General features: G+C 45.2%; 1 protein-coding gene across 9 annotated transcripts in view; it reads right to left on the bottom strand.

Annotated features, from left to right (window-relative positions):
* ENOX1 (ecto-NOX disulfide-thiol exchanger 1) overlaps positions 1-24,342 on the bottom strand; it is a 554,610-nt gene that overhangs the window by 95,469 nt on the left and 434,799 nt on the right. For all 9 annotated transcript variants that reach the window (XM_038569621.1, XM_038569620.1, XM_038569619.1 and 6 more), the window contains one exon: positions 21,359-21,476. In XM_038569621.1, the coding sequence (XP_038425549.1) occupies positions 21,359-21,476 (118 nt within the window). The remainder of the gene's footprint in view (positions 1-21,358; positions 21,477-24,342) is intronic.

Genomic DNA, 24,342 nt, shown 5'->3' with positions numbered 1-24,342 from the left:
AAAAAACTACAGTATGCATCTTTTTGTAAGAATCCCTGAGGAGTGCACCATGTTCCAATAAATGGAATATTTAGCTAAGAGCCACATGTGGATTACCAATTTTCAATAATAATAATAATAATAATAAAGAATACAATAAGACTTCAAATGCAAATGACGCTTCTGAATATAATGAAATCTTCCTTCAGTGATTCTATGGGTGCTCCCAAATCTAGTGGTACCTCTGGATTATCATTGGTTCATTCACCAACCAACAGATTATTGTGAAGCTCTGGACAAGAAGCTGTGGCATGGAGCACTTGGCTGGCCCAGTCAGTTAAGCTTCTGACTCTTGATTTCGGCTCAAGTCATGATCTTAGGATCCTGGGATCAAGCCCAGAGCCCTCTTTGTCAGGCTCTGCACTCAGCAGGGAGTCTGCTTGAAATTCTCTCCCTCTCCCTCCACCCCTCTCCCCTGCGGACGAGAACTCCTTTAAATAAATTAATCTTTAAAAGAAAAAAGAAGGGATCCCTGGGTGGCGCAGCGGTTTGGCGCCTGCCTTTGGCCCAGGGCGCGATCCTGGAGACCCGGGATCGAATCTCACGTCGGGCTCCCGGTGCATGGAGCCTGCGTCTCCCTCTGCCTGTGTCTCTGCCTCTCTCTCTCTCTCTCTCTCTGTGTGTGACTATCATAAATTAAAAAAAAAAAAAAAAAAAAGAAAGAAACCTGCCTATTAAAAAAAAAAAATAAAAGAAAAAAGAAAGAAAGAAAGAAGCTGTGGCATACACAAGGGGAAGGCCAGTGCAGTCGTTCATTTATACTTGCTCGAGACCTCGGAAAACTTCTGTTACTGGGATTTTCTGGTTGGATTTAAAATGAAATAACAGCATAAGAAAAACTTTGCTAACCAAGATTAAATTGCATTTCAAAAATTAGCACTGGACTGCTAAAATTACCAAAGTGACATTAGTGCAGGAAAATTGATCCAGAGACGAAATTGCTCAGCTGAAAGATGAGGTTTAAAGGTATTAGCAGCAGCTTGCTGTACCCTTTACTAGATTCTACATTAACCATTATTCTTTATATTAATTATGGCCGAAGTGACCTCTTCATGTCTCCCGTATTAACTTACTGGGTTTCCATGGGAACAGATAGTGGCACGCTTAACTTCTTTAAGTAAATAATCTGGTGAAAGCCTTGAAATCTCTCTCTTACCGGCCTGAGCCAGCCTCGGAAAAATAATTAGCACTATATGAAGAATGTAAGTTATTTTGGGTTATGTCCCAATAAGCTGACGGTATGTTAATATCTTTTTCATGCTCAGGCAAGATGTAACTAAATAATAAAACACTTTCACATATTATTTCTAACACCATCTGGATTTCTCAAGAACTACTCATCGTCACGTCTTTGGGGGAACCCTGTGTTTTAACAGTCCCCCCACACCCCCACCGTCAGATGTCCTCCTGGAATGTGGGGAGGGTGCCACTCCAGTGTGTGCTCCTTTCCCACAGCCGGAGTCTTGTCCAAGGATTTCATCAGCTGCTGCCCAGATAGGCAGTTGTGCTGAAAGGTCCAGAACACAGGATGATGGGGATGGATCCAAGACCCAGGAGACATCCCCAGGGTGTCTGTGGCCTACCAGCCCCCCCTGGGCTGGTGACTTAGCTCCTCCTTAGGCTCCATCAGGCCACTTTTTTTTTTGCAGGCCGCCTACAGGGCAGGGCCAGAGGGTTGGGGGGTGGGGAGCTTGCTTTTCTGTGGTAGGAACTTCACACTGTGTATCTGAACTCAATGCTTTGCTCGGTGCAGCACGGTTCCTGAGATGCCTGCCGCAGAGGCCACCACAGGGCTCCCCAATGGGGGCCCGAGGGAGTGGTGTGTGTCTTCTGAATACTCAGTGTCTTCCTGCGGTTGGAATGGACCTGGGCCTCTGAATTTCCACGTGGAGGAAAGGTGCCCAGAGACCAGCAATATCTGCTTTGAACTCCTCTGTGCTCAAGAGTAAACTTGTTGTTAAGCCGCTGAATGGGTGGGACGCTCATTTATAAAATAGCTTGTGCTCCTCTCATCCCAGTAACGGCCTGCATCAGGATCTCCTGGTGGGACTTCCAGACCCTAACCACCACCCCTGAGTTTGCAATTTGGGGTGTCTGGCCCGGAGCCCGAGAATCTGCACTGCTCCACTTCCCAGGTGCTGCTGGGTTTGCTGGGGCTGAGAGCACACCTGGAGAACCACTGCCCGGACAGGTACTTGCTCCCACCTGGTTCCCGAACTGGGGCTGTGGGTGGCTTGTGTAGACAGATTCCAAAGCAACTGTGTGCTTGGCTAGTCATTCTGGTTTCATCTCTTGACCTTCGCTTGTCTGAGCCCCTGCTCCGTGCTCTGCACGGGGGAGGGCAGTCCTGCCCCCGCCCCACCCCGGGGCCCGGAGCACCTCTTCTGGAATCAGGGCCGGAGTTAGCAAGTAATATAAGTAGCACCAGCACGGCAGTGGCAACGGCAGTGGTAACAGCTACCAGTCCCAACGTGCCAGGCGATGGGCTATTACCTGCACGGTCTCCTTTCAGCCTCACGAACGCAGATATAGTACGATTACTGTTGCTATTTTACAGGGATGGAGCGGGTTTGAGAGACATGGGGTGTTATGCAGTTGGTCGGAGGTGCAGGGTTTACACTCTGCAAGCGCGACTCCAGAACCTCGAGCCCCGGACGTGATGCCACTGGGGTGGCCCTGGTGCAGGTCCGTGCTGGAGCTGGAGAGGGGGGAAACCACGCACACCACCATAGCGGCCCATTTGCTGCTAAGAGAGAAAAAAAAGCATTCCACTTGCGGCGCTCTTTTAAAATAGACACACGTGTCTTCTGCAGGAGGCTCCTGGGAGTGAGCCCTATGGAGGGACCCACCTGGTAACCTTCGGGCAGTCTCGGGGTGACTGAGACCATGTAGGGATTCTCTTTCTGCCCCGTGTCCCCCTCCCCTGCAAGGGCCCCGCAGATAGTCGCTGAGTGCTGAGCTCCTGAGCCTCAGCCTGGTTCCAAGGCCCCATTAAGAGAGTCGTGTCCAAACCTGCTCATGCTCGTCTTGGGATGGTCCTTAAGGACCAGAGTGAGATGCCCCCCCCCACCCCCATCCTGGCCTCACCTGTGTTGTTACCGTGTCCAGCGCGGTTGGTTAGAATAAAGGTGGTGGGAAACCTCCCTTCCCACAGAGTCCTGTCCACAAGGCCTCCTCTGAATGGGCAGAGGAAGCCCCAAGACAAGGCTGCGGCCCCCCTCACCCCGGCTGACCAGGGGTCCTCGGGCTGCTCTTGCCTCGGGGGCCCCCAGTGTCCCCGGCCCGGGGCTGAAAGGCCCCGCGATCGCCCGCAGCCCAGCCAGGCTCCTCCACGCGGCCTCCGCCTGGCCCGACCCACCGTAATCGATCTGTTTCTCAGGAGCACCTGTATCACCGCGGAAGCAGCAATCTTCCTCAAATTGCTCACGGAAATTCCTTCTGCTACATTTTTGCAGGATTATTATTATTACAACTTAGCATTGACATAACATTTTGTGTTTGCGGTGTGCATTATAGTCTGCACATTAGCTATTATTAGGGAGAGCTAAACAGAAGCACAATGCGGTGTCTATTTCCATCTTTGTGTGAGGCCGGTGGAATAAGGGTAATTTGGAGAGTGCAGGTAAGCTAGATCCTGTTATTATAATGGCTTAAATGTGAGTCTGGAGGCACAGCCGGCAGCAGGTGACTCAGGGAGAAAACACACACACACACACACACACACACACACACACACACACACCCTCTGTCTCTCCCTCCGCACAGCTCTTCCTAACGAAGGGTCTGTGTCAGCAGCAGTGGCCACCAGGAGCCACCGGTGCAGACACTGCTGAGAATTCCCATCCTGTCTTGGCCTCTGACCTTATTATCCTCTGACACCGCCCCCAGCTGTCCCCCACCCCCACCCCGGGTCCTCAGGGGGAAATAAGCAAAGGAAGGAGGCTTGCTCGGTTCTTTCAGTCTCAGGACAAATCTGCCATTTAAAATGCTATAGAAGACTCTGGGAAACGAAGTAGGGGTGGTGGAAGGGGAGGTGGGCGGGGGGGTGGGGGTGACGGGCACTGAGATGGGCACTGACCGGATGAGCACTGGGTGTTATTCTATATGTTGGCAAGTTGAACACAAATAAAAAATAAATTTATAAAAAAACCCTAATAGAATATTGAAAAATAAAATAAAATAAAATGCTGTAGAAGGATGCTCTGGGGGCTGAGGGATGCCCTTCAAGGCCCCAATCGGTGAGCCCCGTGCACCTCCCGCCTGACCTCAGAAGCTCCCCAGCCACCTGCGGGGAGAACTAGCCACCGGTGTGGACCCGGTGGAAGCCAGGAGGGGCCCTCCCTACCGTGTGTTGTGGTAGGAGATCCAAGGGGAGTGAAGGCTTCTGGCTGGGAAGGGCTGCCGAGAGGGCCCCTTGCAGGGAGAAGGCGGGTGCAGGGCCTTAGCATCAGGCTCAGGCCTTGCCAAGCTGCTGGGGAGCCTGAGTGGGGGCCTCTTCCACAAAGGACCCAGTGGGCTGTAGGAGAAGACGCCCAGGCCGCCAGGGTGAGACCAGGAGGCAGGGAGGAAGAGGGGGCTGGGTTGTCTGGGCCCCGCATCCAGGCAGCAGGCAGGTGCAGAGGGGTATCCGCCCCACCCCGACTCTCCCTTTTCTTTGGATTAGATTTTAGGTTTCTTTTTCACTTTCAATCTCTATGTTTGTTTGTTTATTTATTTATTTATTTATTTATTTATTTATTTATTTATTTATTTATTTATTTTTCTATGCTGATTTTTAAGATTCAGGGCTACATTTTTCTTTCTTTAAATCCTCTGAAGGCTTTATTTTGTTAAGATTTTACTTATGTATTTGAGAGAGAGAGAGAGAAAAAAAAACCAGCATGAGTGGGAGAGGAAGAGAGAGAATCTCAAGCGGACTCCATGCTGAGCGTGGAGACCCAGCGCGGGGCTCCATCCCAGAGCCCTGAGATCGTGACCTGAGCCAAACCAAGATCAGACGCTCAACCGACTGGGCCGCCCAGGCACCCCACCTTCTCAGGGCTTTAAAGATTCTTTTTTTGGGGGGGGGTAGACTCAGACCAAGATGAATCACATGACGACACAGGGTTTCCGGGGGTAGGCACCCCTCCCTTGACTGTGGCCCCCATCCTTACAGACAGGGCGCCTCCCACGTGTATACAACGCCGCGCCCTGTTTTGCCTCTAACTAGCAGTTGCTCTTGTCCAGAGAGACGCTTGAAACAGGAACCCTTCCCCTGAAGGACTGGCGGTGTGAGGCCCGTCACCTCTGTCCCCCCCCAACTTGCAGATTCCTTACCCTTTTAACAAATGGCCATTTCTGATTGTCTTCCAGAAAGCTTCCCCTTAAGGAGTGACCATTCCTGCTCCTCCCCCTCAGACAGACAGACAGACACACAAAACACATCCACACCCTGAAAGGTGAAATGAAGGTCAGCCCTAACTTAAACCACGGTCTCAGAGGTAGGCACCCGTCCCTGGCAAGGAACAGCAGCAGCTTCTCCCACAGAGTTTTTATTCTACAACATCAAACACTTAGGATAACAAAGATGAGTCGCCAAGAAACCTCCTCCCCCCCCAGTTTCCATGCTTTCATGTGGGCTTTCTCCAGGGCACTAAGAGAGAACCGACACTTGGCTCTTTCAGCCTGAGGGGAAGTGGCGGGCAGTGGCCTCGCCCGGGCTGCCCGTGAGGGCACGTCCTCTCCGCCGTCTGGTCCCCAGGGTTGAGATCCATTTGTGCGCGCCTGCTTGTGCCTGACAGGAGGCCAGAAAGGAGCCCCGTCCTCTCTACATGTATCACCGAGGTCGGGTGACGCTGGTAGGGTCACCAAGGCCAGTCGTCCTCAGGGTTCGTTCCCCACACAGTTTTCATCTGTCCCACGTTGGCAGCTGTCAAATGACAATTCTTGGACTCATCCCAGGCCCTCTGAATCTGGGTGTCTGGAATGGGGCCTGCGGGTGCGCGCTTCAGTAACTTTGGGGTGGGTGGTTTAGGAGCCAAAGGTTTAGGAGCACTTCCCCGGCTTTTTAGGGACCGGATCCCCATCTCTTTATGCTTTGTTCTTCCCTTTCTTCCAGTCTTCTATTTCCTTCATTGTTTTTTTTTTTTTTTTTTTTGGACACCTGCCTTCTCTAACAGCTTTTCTGCTATTAAGAGGCCCTTCTCCGCTCCAGCTTTTATCATCCACCATGGTCGTCTAGACCTTTCTGCCACCTGCCTTTGCCTTCTCACATTTCAGTCACCTGTTCCTCTCCGAATGCTACTTATGGCCTCTCCCGCGATGATAGTGTGACGGAATGCTTTCATAAATCCTCCAGGCAGTGTCTCCAAAACACATTTTTCTGATCTACTGGATGTTGTTGTGTATTACTTTTCTTTGCAGCCATATTTCTGGAGGACGTTCCAGCTGCCATGGGTCTGTGGCTTGCGCCCAGGAGAGGCCCAGCTCAAGCTCTGTGCTCTGGGTTGGTGGGGAGTAATGACCCTTGACCCAGGGCCCTCAGACCAGCTTCTTACTGAGGAGTCGGGGTGGGGGCCCTCCTGGGTGTGCGCGCTCTCCCCAGACCCACCGCTGGACCCTCGGAGGCTCTTCTCTTGGGCACGTGGCCAGGCATCACGGCTCGCTTCTCTCACCACTGATGGATGAGAACACGGTCCCTGGCTATTCTCGTGGAGTCTCAGAAAAGCTGACACTCTGCTCTTGGCCTGTTCAGCACATTTTTCTGCACCAGACTACCTTCAGATTCTTTCTCCTCTCCCAACTTGCCTTTTTTCCCATTAGCCAGAGGATACCTCATGCGTTCCTCTATGAGGAGGGGAGTTCTCCACCTGTGTCATGCACGCCACACTTACACTAATAAATGAGCTCCCTTTCATTTCTTCTTTCTTTGGTCCTTTATTATTGCCTGTGACACTCACTTGCTTTCCACTAAACATTTTTGTCTTTCACTTCCTTTTTATTGTCATCTCATACTTTATTACCTCACCTCAACCTGTTTCCCCCCCTTTCTCTCTCACCTATTATTGACAGACATCAATCTTCGTGTTATATACCTGTGGTTCTCAAGCCTCTGCGCAGCAGAAATACCTGAGCAGTATTTTATAACTTACGTGAGTGGGCACGAACTCCCAGGCATTGCCGGGTAGAAGTTCCCAGCTCTTTGTCATGTGGAGCCAGGGCTGTAATCCACTCATTTATACCTTCTGCGATCGCTCACCAGCACCAATTCTCCACATTGCCACACTACCAGGTATTTGCAAAATGCCATGGAATCCCTTACTTGGTTATTTCTTGCAACCTCTAGTGAATTCTCTTAGGATGAGCCTCATGTTACTATCGAGAAGGCTAAGGCTTGGAAGAGACCCATCGTTTGCCAAGGTAGGAGAGAAACAAAACTCAGATACCTCGAGGGGCCTCTGACCTCATCTGGTTCCAAGTTATTTCTTTACTATATTCAGTGTCTCCAAACTCTCTCTCTTCCAGGGACTCCAATTCTCACACATGTATCCATTTCCTCAGAGTCTTTCTGATGATTTTACCACCCAAAGACCCCCATCGTCAAGAGTGTCAAGGTAAGCTTGGCCTTCCTTAGGCCCAGAAAATAGGATGGAAATGTAAAAAGAGGCCTTCCAAAAACTTATTTTCAGAACTCTTGATTTCTCATCCATTCAGATGGCTCCAGTTCACATTCTTCAACTGGACACATCGTCTCATTACTTCTTTCATCCCCAGAACTTGAATGCTACAGAATCCTGCTTCGACGAACTCCGCATCCATCTTCCCTGAGTCCTTGGGCAGGGAAAAGTGCACGTATTTTAAAAACTGTCTAGATGGCTAAATTATAGCAATTTTTCCCTGGGAGAGAGTTGTTCAGATATTAAAACTCTCTATGTATTGAGTATGATAATCTTTCTCACATCCCCACGAAAAGCAGTTTTTGCTTTGCTCATTAAAATGATTTGTTTTTGGTTTTTGATGAGTGTAATTTTTCAGGTAGCAATGTTTTATTCTTACCAGCAACTCCTTAAAAACCCTCTGCGAGCGCTGAAGCCCCAGTTAAGCACTATTAATCAAACACTAAATGCTTTTAAACAGCTCTACCCCTTTTTCTAATTGAGAAATAGAGCTGTTTGGGCAAGTTTATGAGGTGACCTTGATTGAATTAAAGAGGTCAGGGATAGAACAGACTTCAAACTCGTATTCAATAATTTTAAAGAAATGACTTCCCTCCAATTAAGCAGGAATTAGCATGAAATATTTTGTTTCTGAAAGGTTAAAAGAATTCCTCTGAGAAACTAGCTCTCTTGTTTGCTAGCTCTTTATTGAACATGAGAGAGAAGACGCCATGGATAGTGTTATATAAAGTGCTCTGTTAACATGGTGCTGATGATCCAGCATCAATTATACCATTCCTAAGAGTCATAAATGTTGTATCGAAGGGGTAAAGAGTCCAATTTAAGTTTTAATTTCTATTTCAAAAGCCCAAAGACCCAACAATTTTCAATCAGTAAAAAAAAAAAAAAAAAAATCAAGATACATTTCCATCTGCAGTAATTTCAATGTAGTTGTAGGGAGAAAGGCTTCAAATATTGCATGACTTCTTTGCTGTTCCTTAGCTTCATCCCTCACCTTGCCATAGCCCCCGCCCCCCCCCCCGCTCTTCTAACGACCTGAAAGGACATGTCATTTTTCCTGCTCTAAAAAGTAATACATAGAGGGCACCTGGGTGGCTCAGTGATTGGGCGTCTGCCTTTGGCTCAGGTCGTGATCCTGGGGTCCTGGGATCGAGTCCTACATCAGGGTCCCTGCAGGGAGCCTGCTTTTCCCTCTGCCTGTGTCTCTGCCTCTTTCTCCACATCTCTCATGAATAAATAAATAAAATCTTAAAAAAAAAAGTAACACATAGAGTCCCTGAAGCAAGGAAGCAGGATTCCACAGAGTATAAAAAGTGGACATGTGTAGTGATTTGGGGACTACAGGATATTGTTTCTGAGGAGCAGTAATCTTGAGAAGAACACTGGCTATGCTCTTTTGTGTCCCTGCTCCGGTCAACTTCAGAGAGTTGTGTAGACATAGATAATACACATGAGGGAGGCAAAGGGTGTATGACAAAGAACGAGAAGGGACTTTAAAGCCAAGTTCTTCTTATGAGACTTGGAGCAAGTTAGTAAACCTCAAGGTCCTCATCTGAAATACATGGTCAGTACTATGAGGATTAGACGGATACTAGTCGTGATTTTTTTTGGGGGGGGTGAGGATGGGGGTGTCCTAAACTGAGAAACAAAGTCCTTTAACAAATTAAAAATTAGTCCCTCCTAGTTTTAATTTCCTATCCTGTCATTTCACACATTCTTGTCCACCTACTATGTACAATGCCATATGCAGGCCATTCAGAAAGGAAAAGGTCTCAAGAACATATGGGGTGCAGGACCCTCCCATATCATCATGTTTTCACTCTTGTTTGCTTGAAACAAAACATAAACCAGGGATAAGATAGAGTTCAGATAAACAGATTTACACAATCTCTTCTCAGATCATCTCTGCTCTCATAGTTCTTTTTTTTAAAGATTATTTATCTATTCATAAGAGACACAGAGAGAGAGGCAGAGACATAGGCAGAGGGAGAAGCAGACTCCCTGCGGGGGAGCCTGATGTGGGACTTGATCCCAGGAGCCTCGGATCACGCCCTGAGCTGAAGGCAAGTGCTCAACCACTGAGCCACCCAGAAGCCCTGCTCTCGTAGTTCTTTATGTCAGAGTGTATCTGCTTACTTGGGCTGTAACTGCTGAGGGCACAGGGGGCAGACACTGTATGGACCCATGACCCAGGACTATTCCAGGAAAAGGAACTCTGATCATGTGCTCTGAGGATTCTTCAGAGTAGATCAACAACACTCTCATATCAAAGACTGAGTGTCAATTACTTAAAAGAAAGAAAGTCTTATAAGAAAGTCTTATAAGACTTGGCTAATTTTTCTCCTAATTCTGGCACTGTAAGACAAATGATATCACAGTCCCATATACATTGTAGGAATTCACTGAATATTCACTTTAATTTTATCACTGCTTTGTATTACGACATTGCTTGAGATAATTCATGGAGGCAAAGAGCTAACAAGAATAAAGAAATGGATGGCTAGGATACTCAGATTATACAAACTATACTACAAAAGTCTGATATGGCAGTAGAGACAATTCTTAAAAAAAAAACTGATAAATCACCAAAAGAAGAATAAAATCTTAACCTACCTCCACAAAATTTGCCAAATTGTCACTGACGTTGTGCCTGAAAACTTGTAATTACAAAAACTACACAATATAAACTTTGCAGAATTTATTTGGCATTTCAACGAATTATTGTTGGGGGTAAAAAAAACACCCACATTTTTCTCATTACATTAAACCATCGGATGGGGAGGGAGAGGACATATTACTTGTAAGATCTCTTCCAGATCAAAACATCCCTGAGTCTAGGCATCTCAATAGGATTGATATTATTGTAGATGCTGTCCCTCAGACTTTGAGATTTATTGAGCAGTACATCTCATAAAAAAAGGGAAAAAAAGCCCCAGGAACAAGGAAGCAGGGACAGCACTTCAATAAGTCCTGAAATTAGATAGAGAGTCAATAAACGGGTGATCTTCTCATAGGCTCTCCCAGCCCCTGGCGATGCAAAGGAAATATGGGCTGAGATGGGATATAAAAGGGCTAATATTGTAGCTTAGATCATTCCAGATCAACTATCAAGTCTGTGCCTGTGTTTTGAGAAGTATCTTGATTTTTCTCTTTATTTTCTTGAAGAGTTCAGGAATGGAAAACATGAGTTGTGACAGGGTGTGTGGTTCACCAAAGGAAATGCATGACATGGCACGGCTCCTGCCCAATGTACTTCACCTGTTCAAAGCATTTTTTCTTCTTCTTGCCTGAAGCCACAGAACAGATTGCTTTTGAGGAAATAAATATCACTTAACTAGAAAAGAGATTGTGCCAATTTCCTGAATATTTTTAAAAGCTGGCATTTCTGTTGGAATGGGCTTAAGAATAGTTTGCTGGATGTACTGCCTATGTTGAAGCCAATCTCTTTCTAAGTTAGTAGAAAATACAGAAAATAATGGGAAGACTAAACATAAGCCCCTGTCAGCTTTGTCTGGAGTAACATTTTAAGGTAATAAACTCTCCAGTCTACCTTTGCCTCCCAAATGGCATCATGGTGTTAAGCACATCGCAGATGTTCAAAATCCTTGATTGATTTTATTTGGTTACTGACTCTGATGATGTCACTTAACGGCATTTGAGGAGCTTTTTTCTTCCCCCATTAAATTTAGTGTTGGCATATGAAGGTCACTAGCCTGGAAAGAAGGAAACTAGTACCGAGTTCTAGACTTTCCACTTGCTACCTAGGGGAAATAACATAAGTTCTCAACATGTGACTGCACATTCCTATCTGTGAAAAAAGGAGGTGGTTGTATAGGATGATTTCTGAGGGTCTCCTCCATTTCTGAAGAGACTCATCATTGCCACTCCCCACGGGTAGAATTCAACACATCTGCCTAGTTTAGAACTTGAATTGTTTCTTGACTCTTAATATATGTTGTTGTTTTAACAATTTTATTTATTTATTTATTTATTTATTTATTTATTTATTTATTTATTTATTTATTTATTTATTTAAGAAAGAGAGAGAAGGAGTAGAGGGAGTCACAGAGCAGGGAGCCTGATGTGGGGCTCAATCCTGGGACCAGAATCATGACCTGAGCTGAAGGCATCTGCTTAACTGACTGAGCCACCCAGGCACCCTGACTTTTAATTTAATAGTTCTACAAATATGATTAGCCCTTAGAATAGGAAATTGTAAGACACTGTGGTCTGGAAATTAAATGTAGAAGTTCCCTAAAGTAAAGCAAAAGAAGGCAGTCCAATAAACTGTCATCACCTGATACTGGTTACGATTTGTTACTACTTTTAATTTTCCTGTATGATTGGTAATGGCTGGGCATTCCCCAATTGATGTGAATTTTATCGCAGATTCTCCTAGGTAACTTTAAAATTAATATCTGTTGCGGTTTAATTATTAAAATAATACATGTATATTTTGTGGAAATTTCTGAGATGCTCAGAGAAGAAAACAAGAATCACCTGTAGTCACACCATCTAGAAATAATCACTCTGAATGAATATTTTGACCTATATCCTTATATATTTTCCCTGAACATACAAATTGCAAATACAACACATATATGAACCATACATACATTGATTTGTAACTGATTTTATCACTTAGCAAATAAACTGAGAACCTCTCATGCCATTATATCGTCTTCCAGAGTAAGATTTTTTTCCAGGCTGCTTATGGATATATAATTAATTAACCAGTATCCCAGTGTTAGATATTTATGTGTTTCTAAAGTAGTTCTGCTAACTGAAAATTGAGGTAACTGCCTCAAGTGGCAATGACCCATGTGCCTCATGTGGAAAAGCAAGGGCCTCTGGGACACAGCAGCTTTCGAAGCTACAGTGGGCTCTTTAAAGAATCTCCAGCACCCATAAAAAAAAAAATCTCCAGCACCCAATGTGAAGCACAAGAATGAATACACTCCGTCTTGCAACTTCTGCTCTTGAAGTGTTTCTCCCTACTTCTCTGCTGCTGACGGGGAGTCTAAAATAAAATCTCCTTTCCTTAACCACTTCCCAGGAGGCTTCACACATTGTGTCCAGGAGCTGGAGGGGAGGGGCTGAGTCCTTAGTCCCTCCCTGGTATCAAGGGCATTTACCCGAGGAAGAGAAGAGTCTCTAAGCCATTTAGACACGGAGCGCTTACTATAATAATAATTTGAGAACTGTTATAAACTTCAAAGTCTAGGGCTTCTAAGTAGAAGTATCGTATCATATAGGTAGAATTTCCAAGAAAGGGAAGAAAGTAATTACTCCTTTTGATTACTTTTTTTTTTATTAGCCACGAGGCACTCCGCTGTGTGTGGCTACCTGGAATTCTAGAGGATGTCCTCTTGTCCTGACTTGCTGTATTCATACAGAAGCTCGAGCATCGTCAGGTCTTTGATTAACGAAGCTTATAGGCAACAGTGTTAGGAGTCAAGGTATAATAACTATGTCACCAGCTGTGCTTTGATGAACAAAGCAATATGGAAACATAGGAGAATTAGGACAGTGACGTTCATAAACAGTATATCAGTGCTAAGAAGTTGGTAATAGCATATGTTTTAATGTAGTCTGGTATTGATTCCTTTGGCCAATGTCCCACTTTAACAGTGTTATAGTCACACTTTAAGATTTTAGATGGAGAGGTATAGAAGAAAAATCAATAGGTACTATCTTCCCACTACCAAGCAGCGCATATCTATAGCCTCTCTGCCACACTCACATTTAAGGGACCTAAAAGATGCTTTGGGGATGGCTGGTCCAGTTATCAGGGTTTTAATAACCTGGAGTATCCACTCTGACCACCTCAAAGATTATAGCTTCAATTCCCAAAGATTCACGCAAAAGAGCCTATGATCCAGAAAAGATACACACTCATTTTCTCTATATTTCTATTTCATTAACATATAAAAAGGAAGCTTTTAAAAAAACATCCACTGTTACAGGAGAGCTGTCTGAAAACAAAATCATATAGAATTGTTTCTGAGCCTTAAAAAGTGCATAGATAAGTGCTTCTAGAGGTAAGCTGTGCAGAAGAAAAAAGATTAGAAACCATCTTCTGTAGTATGATAACTAACAGTTTTCTCTTTTTTTCACTACTCTTAATCACTAGATTTTCTAAAATGACCAAGTATAGTTTTTTTTCCCAAGCATAGTTTTTTTTTTTTTTCCAAGCATAGTTTTTATACGAAAAATAGACTTTAGTTTTCAAATGTTACAGGCTGCTGGAGGGCAATGAGCTGATCTACTAAAAGTATTTTGTATAAGCACCAACTAGAATCAGTTGATTCTAACAGACACCTGACAAATGATGTCAGTGTTGAAAAGGATAATCCCTGTTTCAGGATCAGAAATTCCTACTATTTACAAGTGAAAAGGAACAACTTAGGAATTAACACTACTAAGGAATTCTTTCTTACATTTAGGAAAGAAAAAAAAGAAACTTAAAAACTTACCCAGATTGTGTCATCTAAACTCCCTCGAAAATATTCTGATTTTTTCCAGAAGTTGTGCAAGCCACACTTAAATTTCAACAACACTGTGTTAATTTTGCTCAAATGCAAGCTGAAAACATATTTTAACATCCTGTCAGAATGAGATACTAAGAGTGTCGATAAAATGACACTAAAATAAATGTAAATTTAGATTGCAGTTACAAGTGGCTGCCTGACTCTGGGAAGATGTTGGGTTGCTATAGTATTTTCCATAGCAACTTTGCATCTTATTACATAAATATTCCCTCGGTGTCCTTACAGCCCACTAAGAAAACAGGATTAAATCTACTCTCCTATGTAATGATCCTGCAGCAAACCTTATCAGAATGAAATGCCCAGAAAACATAATAAGCCGTGATTTGGATCATGGTGTTTTGGCAGGTGAGAGACGTCAGGGCGCCGTGCGCTGGGTCTGAGCGGCTCGTGCTGCACCCTGGCCTGTCTGCACTCCTCCCGGGATTTGGTCTCTGCAGTCCTGCCTTTGTGAGGATGGGCTGTTAACTTCCTCACTCTGCTCCTCTGCCTGCCAACTGCCCATCAGCCCAAGCCCTCTCCCAGGCCCCAGGGTCTCATGTCACTAGGCGAGAAGCCAGAGCTTAGCAGAGTCGCAACCTGCTCCATAAATGCAGCTGGGACCACGTGCTGGGCTGTCACACAGGAAACCGTTAGGAGACCCACCCCCAGCTCCAAGCCAGCACGGACCAGGTGTGCACTATCTGACATGCTCAGCGAGGACTCTACGGGGTTTTGCGGAGCCACCGCACGGTTGCATGGTGAGAGCATTGGGCAAAACCTGCGGGCTCCTAGACACAACACAACTTCGGCAGAACAAATCCATTTTATAGGAAACACGTGTTTATGGAGAATTTGTGCACACGTGAGAGATGTGAGGAATGTGGCACTGTCAGGTACTGATATAAAAATGAGATTATAAGGGGGCTAAGCTTAAAGCGAGCTTAGGCTTCAAATGTGACTTTACAAAACAGACAAACAGTCTGGTGGGACCGGAGTGCTTCCACTACAAAGGACTCCTATGCTTGAGGATCAGTTTAATAGCTTCTGTCTCTTGCATTCAAAAGATAAAGCAATTTACAAAAAAAAAAAATATTTCTACACTCTTCAAAAACATGTCCTTTATGAAAAAAGAAACGGGAACTACGCATGAAATCAAGCAACTGGAAAATCTACCTGAAATACGTATTTGTTTGATTTCCTTTGGTAAGATTAGCAAGGTTTGAAAGGGAAGGGGCTTGGGCCTGGGGAGCCAAAGCCTTGGCTCCTTGAGGATGAAGCTCCATTTCAAGAGTTTGGGAATGAGGCAGGCTGCTCAGTTCACATCAGAAGGTTTATTTCATCATCTTTCAGCCACATTCGTTTTAATTAATCACATTTCTTTGTTTGGCACTCGCAGTCCCAGAAGACATTCTGCTGTGGTTGAAAATAAAATGCTCGTCTTCAAGTCAGTGGTCGCTGATGGCCACATGCCGCAGCTCTGTTTCTCCTGAGGGTTGTCACCACATGTGAGGACAGACGTCTGCTAACAGATTATCCTTCCTAGCTGCCTCCCACCACTGGTGCCCCTGCCTTGGGGGGTCTGTGGGGTGCTCAGCACGGCTGTGGCCTCACCGTCTCACTTTGCATGTCCTAGTGCTCTTGTCCCTCTGCCGGGTTCCCAGCCACCGCCAGAGCAAAGGCTGCTTAGGTCACATGCAGGGTCTCCTAAAAGCTCCGACCAGCTGCGAGGGCCATGGGCCCCTTTGGCTGCAGGACCCGACGCAGGTGTCCAGAGGCTCCTTCCTTCTGTGCCCAGGCTGGTGCGTGGGGCCAGGTGATCGTCTTCTCAGGCTTGTACCAAGCTGTAATCTGTTGGGTATCCTTTACGTCTTTCAAAAGCACTCATGTACAGGAAATAAACTGGATCAGAAAAAAACGATGGGAGTCCTGCTACTCAGGGAGATCAAGGAAGGGGAGGGGCGCCTGGGTGGCTCAGTAGGGTTGAACTTCCTGACTCCTGGTTTGTGCTCAGGTCATGATCTCAGTGGGGAGTCTGCTTCCCTTCCTCTCCCTCTGACCCTCCTCACCCTTAAAATAAATAAATAAATAAATAAATAAATAAATAAATAAATAAATATCTTTTAAAAAATTTTTTTTAAAAAGATTGATTTGAGAGAGGGAGAGCATGCGAGAGAGCACAAGCAGGGGAGGGGCAGAGGGAGAGGGAGAAGCACACTCCCCATGGAGCAGGGAGCCCAATGAGGGGCTTGGTCCCAGGACCCTGGGATCATGACCTGAGCCAAGGGCAGACATTTAACTGAACTGAGCCACCCAGGTGCCCCAATAAATAAATTATTAAACAAACAAACAAACAAACAAACAAACAAAAAAAACCGAAGAGCTCAAGGATTACTATTAGTTTTTTTTTTTTTTAAACCTCAAGCTTCCAGCCACCCGTAGGACTCTTCAGACCAAATACTGCTAATTCCAACTGAACTTGATTGTGAGTCCCTAATTTGATTCAGTTAGCCGAAAGATGCAGAAAATCCTTGCTGGACATCTTACCGAAATTAAAACAAAAATAAATCTGTACCTACATGTGGTGAGTTTCCATGGCAAATCAACAACCCAGAAAACACTTTTCATAATTAAAAGAGTATTTGCTCCTATGAAGAGCTCAGAGTTTAAATGAGGTGTAATTAAAACCGGAGAACATTTGTTTGTGCATTAGGAAATGTTTTAAGGGTTGTCTATTATGGAAAGAGATTTCAGTTTTACTCTTCTAAAATTTGTGTTCAATGTACAATCTCTACTTACCATATACTGGATAAGGTGCAAATGCTGGACACTGATATTCATTTTGGTTTATATTAAATTTCAAGCAATGGCTTTGGAACATATTTGGCATTATGCTTTTACTTACTGTACCTTCATTGACTTAAAATGTGTATTTCTTCTCTTCAAAAAACATCTCACACTCTTGAGAACAGGGTAGACTGTGTCTAGCCCTCTCCGTATCCCTTGGGTCCCAGTGCTTTGAGCGCAAGAAGGGCTTGACAAATGTTTGTTGGTAATTAGAATGATGCTGAGTGTCAGCTCCCTGGGCCATAGCCTCTTCGGCACGCGGCACTGGATTCTGAATGCATAAAAGCTTTGCACGCTTTGGAGAAATGAATCATTCTCGTTTGAGCAGGCTTCTTAATGCTTGCCACTTAAATTTAGAGCAAATGTTCTCAGGGTTACCGCCTTCCCATCAACTAATGGGACAAAGGCATCAAGAAGACCAGAAGAAGGGGAATATGCAATTGAAGTCTCAACAAAATTCACTTACTTGGTGGAAGGCCCAGGGCCAGGGGCCAGAGGGTGACCAAGACAGTGGAGTTCATGGTGACACTGTAAGTACTGTGGGGAAGCCTTTACCTGCAGGGACTCCACAGAGCTACCACCAATCGGGTTCTGCCACACGAGTGAGGCCTTACGCTCTGGACAGACGTCCTCTTCTCTTCCCTTTTTACCCTGTGCTCTCCCTGCCTCCCCTCCCCACGCCCACCTGGAGGAGGGAGGGAAAGAAGGAGCAGTAGATTTGGCTTTCAAAGTTGGGCTTAATTCCAGTACAAGGCTGACTCTGTGGCAGTAAATTTGAATTTTTATCAAAAATTATCTTCGTAGACCTTGGAGCAGGATGCCAATCTTCTTGAATGAATGCTTCGATAAATCTGTCTTGATTTTCAAATTTATTAACAAAACTCATTTTCACTTTTATCGGCATCTCAGTTTTGCTCTAGCACACTCCCGTTTCCCCTTTTAGAGTCAACTGATAAGGAAGAGTGAGCTGCCTGCCCGGAATTATATGGTCGTTAAGGCAGTATGGGGCAAGTCTGGCCAAAGACACACTATGTGATTCCGAGTGGGAAAAGGCAAAAGTACAGAGACACCTTCCTCACGACCAGAAGAACAGAGGTAGGCCGAAGAATATGGATTGAAAAAAGTAAAGTAAAAAAGAAACCCAAGCTATCACCTGAAGTCCTCACGTAATAAATCCTGTCCTTTCTAAAACCAAACAAAGTTGATTCTCTCTCCGCCTCCCCCTCAGAAATAAAACCCATGCAGGTTGGGCTCGGCTCTAGGAGGAGGGGAAGAGCCACGGAGGCGTTGGTGGCCCCAGCTCACGCACCTGCAGGAGGGGGGCCTGTCCCTGGTCTTCTGGGGCAGGAGGCTCCTTGAAGGATGTTCCCCCCTGGAATTCCCAAGATGTCTTGGCAGGTTGGGGGCAAAAAGCTCACTGTTTTAGCAGAGAGGAGGAGGGCAAGGGGTTCTTAAAAGAACAGAGGCATTTACTTGTGGGTCAGCCCTGGGCAGTTCCCATCAGTGAATGAGATCCGTGTTCTGCGATGCAAACCTGCACCTGACGTGACAGTGGAGGGGCCTGATGATACCACGGAAAGGTGCGCTTCCTGCAGGCTGCAGGGCCTCCGACCCTCCCCTCCCTGCAGTGGCTTGCAGGGATGCAGCTGATGCTTGGTCGAAGGACCAGATGGACATCCCTGCTGTCAGGTGAGGTCCCCAAATATGCAGGGCTGGAGCAAAACCAGCTGCCAGCCTTTCGGCAGGATCTTCAGGGCCCAGGGGAGTGAGAAAGGTTAGCTGCTTTCCCTTCCTCCTAATTAGTCCTGAGCTTTCCCCATAAGCCACACGCCACGTTCTCTGGTGCATCTCATTTCTGGAAAGCACAGACAAAGACTTTGAGCTGCTGGGGACCTGGCATTTGAACTCCAGTTATGCCATCTCTTCCCCAAGCACGCGGTGTAGAACACGCTGTGTGCTGTGTTCGTTCATTCCGCTGACCAAGGAACAAGCCTAGAGAACCACAAGTTCATGTTCTGCTTCAGGCTCTTAGCAGATGCCTGGGGACAAATCCAACAGAGATCTGGGAGGAAGTCTGGTCACTAAAGCTTCCAGAGAGGATCTCGTGTCCTCGATGAGCAAAGGGGTCTCTGGGATCTTCTGCAGCATTGCTCAGGGGCTGATCTCGCAGGGCCATGCTTGCTGCCACAGTCTATAGGGCTTCCCATTGGAGCCTACTGTTCTTTTTTTGTTTGTTTTTAAAAATATTTTATTTAAATTCAATTTGCCAACATATAGTATAACACCCAGTGCTCATCCCATCAAGTGCCCTCCTTAGCACCCATCACCCAGTTACCCCATCCACCCCCCTTTGTTCGTTTCCCAGAGTCAGGAGTCTCTCATGGTTTGCTCCCTCTCCAATTTTACCTCACTCCATTTCCCTCCTTTCCCTTAGAGTCCCTTTCACTACTTCTTATAATTCCACAAATGAGTGAAACCATAAGAGCCTACCGTTGTGAGCCATTATTATTCTCATCCTATTCCGAGCAAACTATGAAATTACACACATTCCTTCCTTGGGAAAATGACAATTTGTTTAAAAAGAAATGTCACCACCACCACCCCCCATAAGAATTTCTGATGGACTCAGTTCTTTTCTTCTACACCTAACTTCTAAGAGCATTAAAAGTCCAAGTTTTCATGTAAACTTGCCCCTCATCTAGATACTTCAAAAATGATGAAAGCTTTCTTTCTTGAGGGGTGAAAATTATTTATTTATTTAGCACAAGAGCTCATTAAATTTAAGAAATGCACACTAAAACTCGCTCTTTTCTTTTGATAAATGAAGGTCTGCAGACTAGAAATCGCCATCCTCAAATAAACAAGTCCAAGCCCAATAATCAAGCCGTCCTGAGAAATCTCATATCCACTTAATAAGAGACATACATTGACACATAAATGCTAGGTTCGGTTTTCAGACAAAGGATATATGGCTTCAAAAAATAGTGGCACGGTGCCTGCTTTTATGCTAAGCTTCTGAACGATTTAAACGAGTGGAATTTGAGGATGAAAGGGAAATTTTCTAAGGCACTGGTCCTGAAACTTCAGCATGCATCAGAATTCCCAGGAGGATTTATATCACGAATTGCTGGATCCCACAGCCCCACCTCCGGCTCCCCTGGAGTTTCTGATCCCTCGGGTACTGAGTGGGGCCCGAGGATTTACATGTCTAACAGGTTCCTAGGTAATGCTGATGCTGCTGGACTGGGGACCACATTTTCAAGAACCACTACTCTAAAGAAATTAAACTCCCTTCTGTATCTGCCTGGATGTGGAGCATTTTCTTGGGATCATTATTTATGCCCCTGGCCCTCGCTAAACCCTGGAGAAACTGAGCGCTCTGACCACGTTGCCATCTTGCTGACCTGAGCATGTTGGCATCTTGATTTTGGCTTCTGCCAACACATTAGCAGAGATCCTCTGTTCCTGTTCTTGATTCTGTTAAAGAGCCTGAGACGGGGGAGTATTTTGGTCACTGGTTCATATGAAGAGACAGGTCAAATCTATGCGATCCCCCTGATTTTCATTTTTTGGAAATGGTGGCAATCGTGATCCTTCCCAGGCCCTTTACACAACACTCTTCCACTCAGACATGCGGTCTCCCTGGTGTCTCCCACATTTGAGTGAGCACTTCTCTTGCCTGCAATACTAGAGATTTACATCTAATTGGAGGAGAGAGATTTCAATCAGCCTCTCGGTTTTAGGCAGAGCACATAAAGCAAGGTTCTCTCTAAGCTTCTCTCCTTTTTATGACTCAAGGACTGATACTCCTTTCTTGGTACCGAATGGGGCCACCCCTCTGATTATAGGTTCGGTAAAGTTTACTGGAAAAAAACGTCTAATTCCCCAGCACATTGGCTCAGAGGCTGGAAAGCTTCTTTAGGGATTACACAATTCCCACGTAAGAAGTACACCGACTGCAACCAAATTTTATGTGTATTTCAGCATCAGCAGTGGCTGCCACGCTCTGGAAAAGGATTTTTATGGGAACAGGCAAATATCCCTGAGAAAAGTACAACAGCCCCAGATCTACGGATGGAGAAACAACTGGAGCAATTTAAATCACCATGTTCCCGAGAAGGAGCTGAAAGTTCTATTAATAAAAGGCAGAGTCACTCAAAGATGAAAAGTTTAGTATAACTCAAATAAAAGTGAGTTATGTGGCCATTTCCCAAAACATACGCCCCATCTGAGACCTGGAAGAGCATTATGATGCCTCACAGGTGTGTGCGTGGCAGTTACCAGAATTACCTGATTCATCGACTCGCATTTTTTTAGTAGGGCTGTCACAATTCTCATCATCTGACATTTCCATTTCTTCTTCGCGGCGGATGCCCATGAGCTGCTCACTTTGAGCGTTCCGGAGCTCCTGAAAACAGAAGATATGAGGATGTCAGAGTCACAGACACACGTCAACATACCTTTTCCCAATGGTCTTTTGGTTTATTACGACTGACAGATGAACGCTTAGAATCTGGAGTGTTTCCCTCCCAGCCACTGCCCTGCATTAATCTAGAAGGAAGCTCTGACGGTGTGGGCAGTGGAGAGAACCCAGGATAAATCCTTGCTGGCCAATGACTAGGCAAGGGGTCTTCAGAAAATCACTTAATCTCTTGAGTCTCAATTTCCTCATTTGCCAAGAAGAGGATAATAACATCACTTGGTAGGATTACTCAGAAATGCCTCTTGCCATGATGACTCGCACACACGGAAGGGACTCAGAGCTTGTGATAAATATGCACGATGGCATTTATATAAGGCCTTGTCGACCACTGACCCACTGTGTAAATTCAGGAATGTTTCTTCTTAACCTCGATTTACTCATTGGAATACCGTGATAATAATAGTTTTGAGGATAAAATAAGCTAATGCATGCAAAGATCCTCAGTATTATGCTGGACACTTGGCTTTTTAAGTTGATAATGTGGATCACTACAATTCTTCATGCAAAATGGTGCCCCTGAGAGGCACCTGGGTGGCTCAGTCGGTTAAGCGTCTCCTTTGGCTCAGGGTCCTGGAATGAAGTGAGCATGAGCTCTCTCTCTCTCTCTCCCTCTGCCCCTCTCCCTGTTCATGATTTTTTTTTCTCTCTCAAATAACATCTTAAAAAAAAAAAAGTGCCCCTGCATGTGTGTGCATGCCCGTGTGTGATCCCATGCACACACCATTCAGACATCCAAGTGGTAAAATGCAAAAGATGCTGAGGACAAAATAAAACAGATGCCTTCCTTTTGATGTTTCACATCATCATGTAGGGGTTAGTGTTTTTGTCGTGATAGTTGTTTTGACATCACTTAAAGATCTTAGGATCATATCTTACTTTCCCTACTTAAGAGAGGATTGACCACAGTCAAAGAGTATATGTGAAAACGCACTGTAAGAAGTAAAGAATCACAATAAATTGTTTACTTCCTTGCCTAATAACCAGGATGCTATAATTGTTCATGGTAAGTAATTACATTACTTTTTTTTTTTACAGATTTTATTTATTTATTCATGAGACACACACAGAGAGAGAGAGAGAGAGAGAGAGGCAGAGACACCGGCAGAGGGAGAAGCAGACTCCCTGCAGGGAGCCCGATGTGGGACTCAATCCCAGGACTCCTGGATCATGCCCTGAGCCAAAGGCAGGCGCTCAACCACTGAGCACCCCCCAGGCGTCCCTACATTACTTTGTATTAAGCTGAATATTGTGTATTTGTGAATTCTTATCAATCCTGTTCTTTTACATGTATGATCTTCAAAAACAAAACAAAAACAAGACAGGGAAAGGACTACATTATTCTTTTTCTCCCCTCTGAAATTGAAGACTCTATAAATTAAAGTCAAATAGTTAAAATAATTCTACTTTATAATAAATCTATGAATAACAATAAAACTAAATTATGACATCTAATGTATTAATGGTGTGATTTTAAACATAGTTCTAGTCCCCATTGGATGGATGTGCCTATTTTACTGTGTTGCAGGTTCTCAGAATTCTCCTCTCTCCTTAACTCACAGATTTTTGACTGTGATAGGACAGAAATAGAATTATTGCTAATAGTATTTGCATGGTCAGCTCTGAACCCTGGGAATCACCACTGCAGAGGGCAGGGAAAGGGGAGGGAGGGCAGAGGTCAGGGTCCCTGGGGGAGGGATGCCCATCACAGGGAGTCTTGAGAGGCCACCAGGATTATGGGCAATGCCCTGCCCTACTCGACCATGCCACCCAGTAAAAGAGGTGCCAATTCTGCCTTAAATAACACCAGTGGGTCTTGGAGGCGGATGCCACATGTGATTAGTGAGGACGTCTTTAGCTTGTGTACAGCTAATTTTTCTACTGACAAAGAACCCAGTTCCCAAAGAGGTGGCCTGAAAATACTTGAAACAAGGAAAAGTCAGGTGGAAAGAATAAATGAGGCTGAAAGGGCCTGTTGTTTCGTCCCCACGATTAATGACAAACTGTCATACTGTAGCTGTTCTCGTGGGGAAGGGTGTTGAAAAGAAAAAAAAAAATTGGAGGAGGAAAAAAAAAGCCGAGGGTGTTTCCACAGGGTGTCTCTGGTTCAGCAGTAAATCGCTCGTACACTCTCATAAATCTGTAAAGGTGTTGCAGATAATTAACAGATGCTGTACATGGGAATGCAGGAAAAATCAAGCCAATTATCAAGCTTATACGCAACAGAGAAATCATCCACAATGTTAAATTACCAACTGGTATTTAATCAATTAAGCGACATGTAGGAGAGAAAATCAAAGGTAATTTAGAATTCTATTTCCCAGAATATCAAAAGAGGTGGTGGGAGTGGCAGGGAGGCACAGGGCCTTTGCAGGAGCCCCTTTCAGGACTGCATGCATCATCCGTCTCTGCCTCACCCTGTGTACCGAGCAAAGCAAGCAGGCTTCCTTGGAACAAAGCTGGAAGCCCTGGTGTGCCCTGCTCAGCAGCGGGGACCACAGCCCCCCCTGTTCCTTCGGGGCCGCAGGGCTAGGGGCAGGGGGGCCCGGCAGGTGGGAGGCGTGATTTAGATCAATAACCCATAGTTCCTACCACTCGCTACTAATGATGGCCTTTTTATGCCTGAATGCCGCTTGCCTTTCTTTTGTCATTTCTTTTAATCAGGTTTGGTGTTTATGTGAAGGAAGAAAAAATCATATAATTAAACAATTCATAGACCCATCGTTCCCAAATCTGAACCACAGTTTATGGATTTCGATTTGTGTTTTCATAACCCTCGATTCGTGTATTTTAT

The sequence above is a fragment of the Canis lupus genome, chromosome 22 (assembly GCF_011100685.1).
Source record: "Canis lupus familiaris isolate Mischka breed German Shepherd chromosome 22, alternate assembly UU_Cfam_GSD_1.0, whole genome shotgun sequence".
Lineage (NCBI taxonomy): Eukaryota > Metazoa > Chordata > Mammalia > Carnivora > Canidae > Canis > Canis lupus.
Note: the sequence above shows the minus strand (reverse complement) of the source record. Positions and strands in the feature narration are given on the sequence as shown.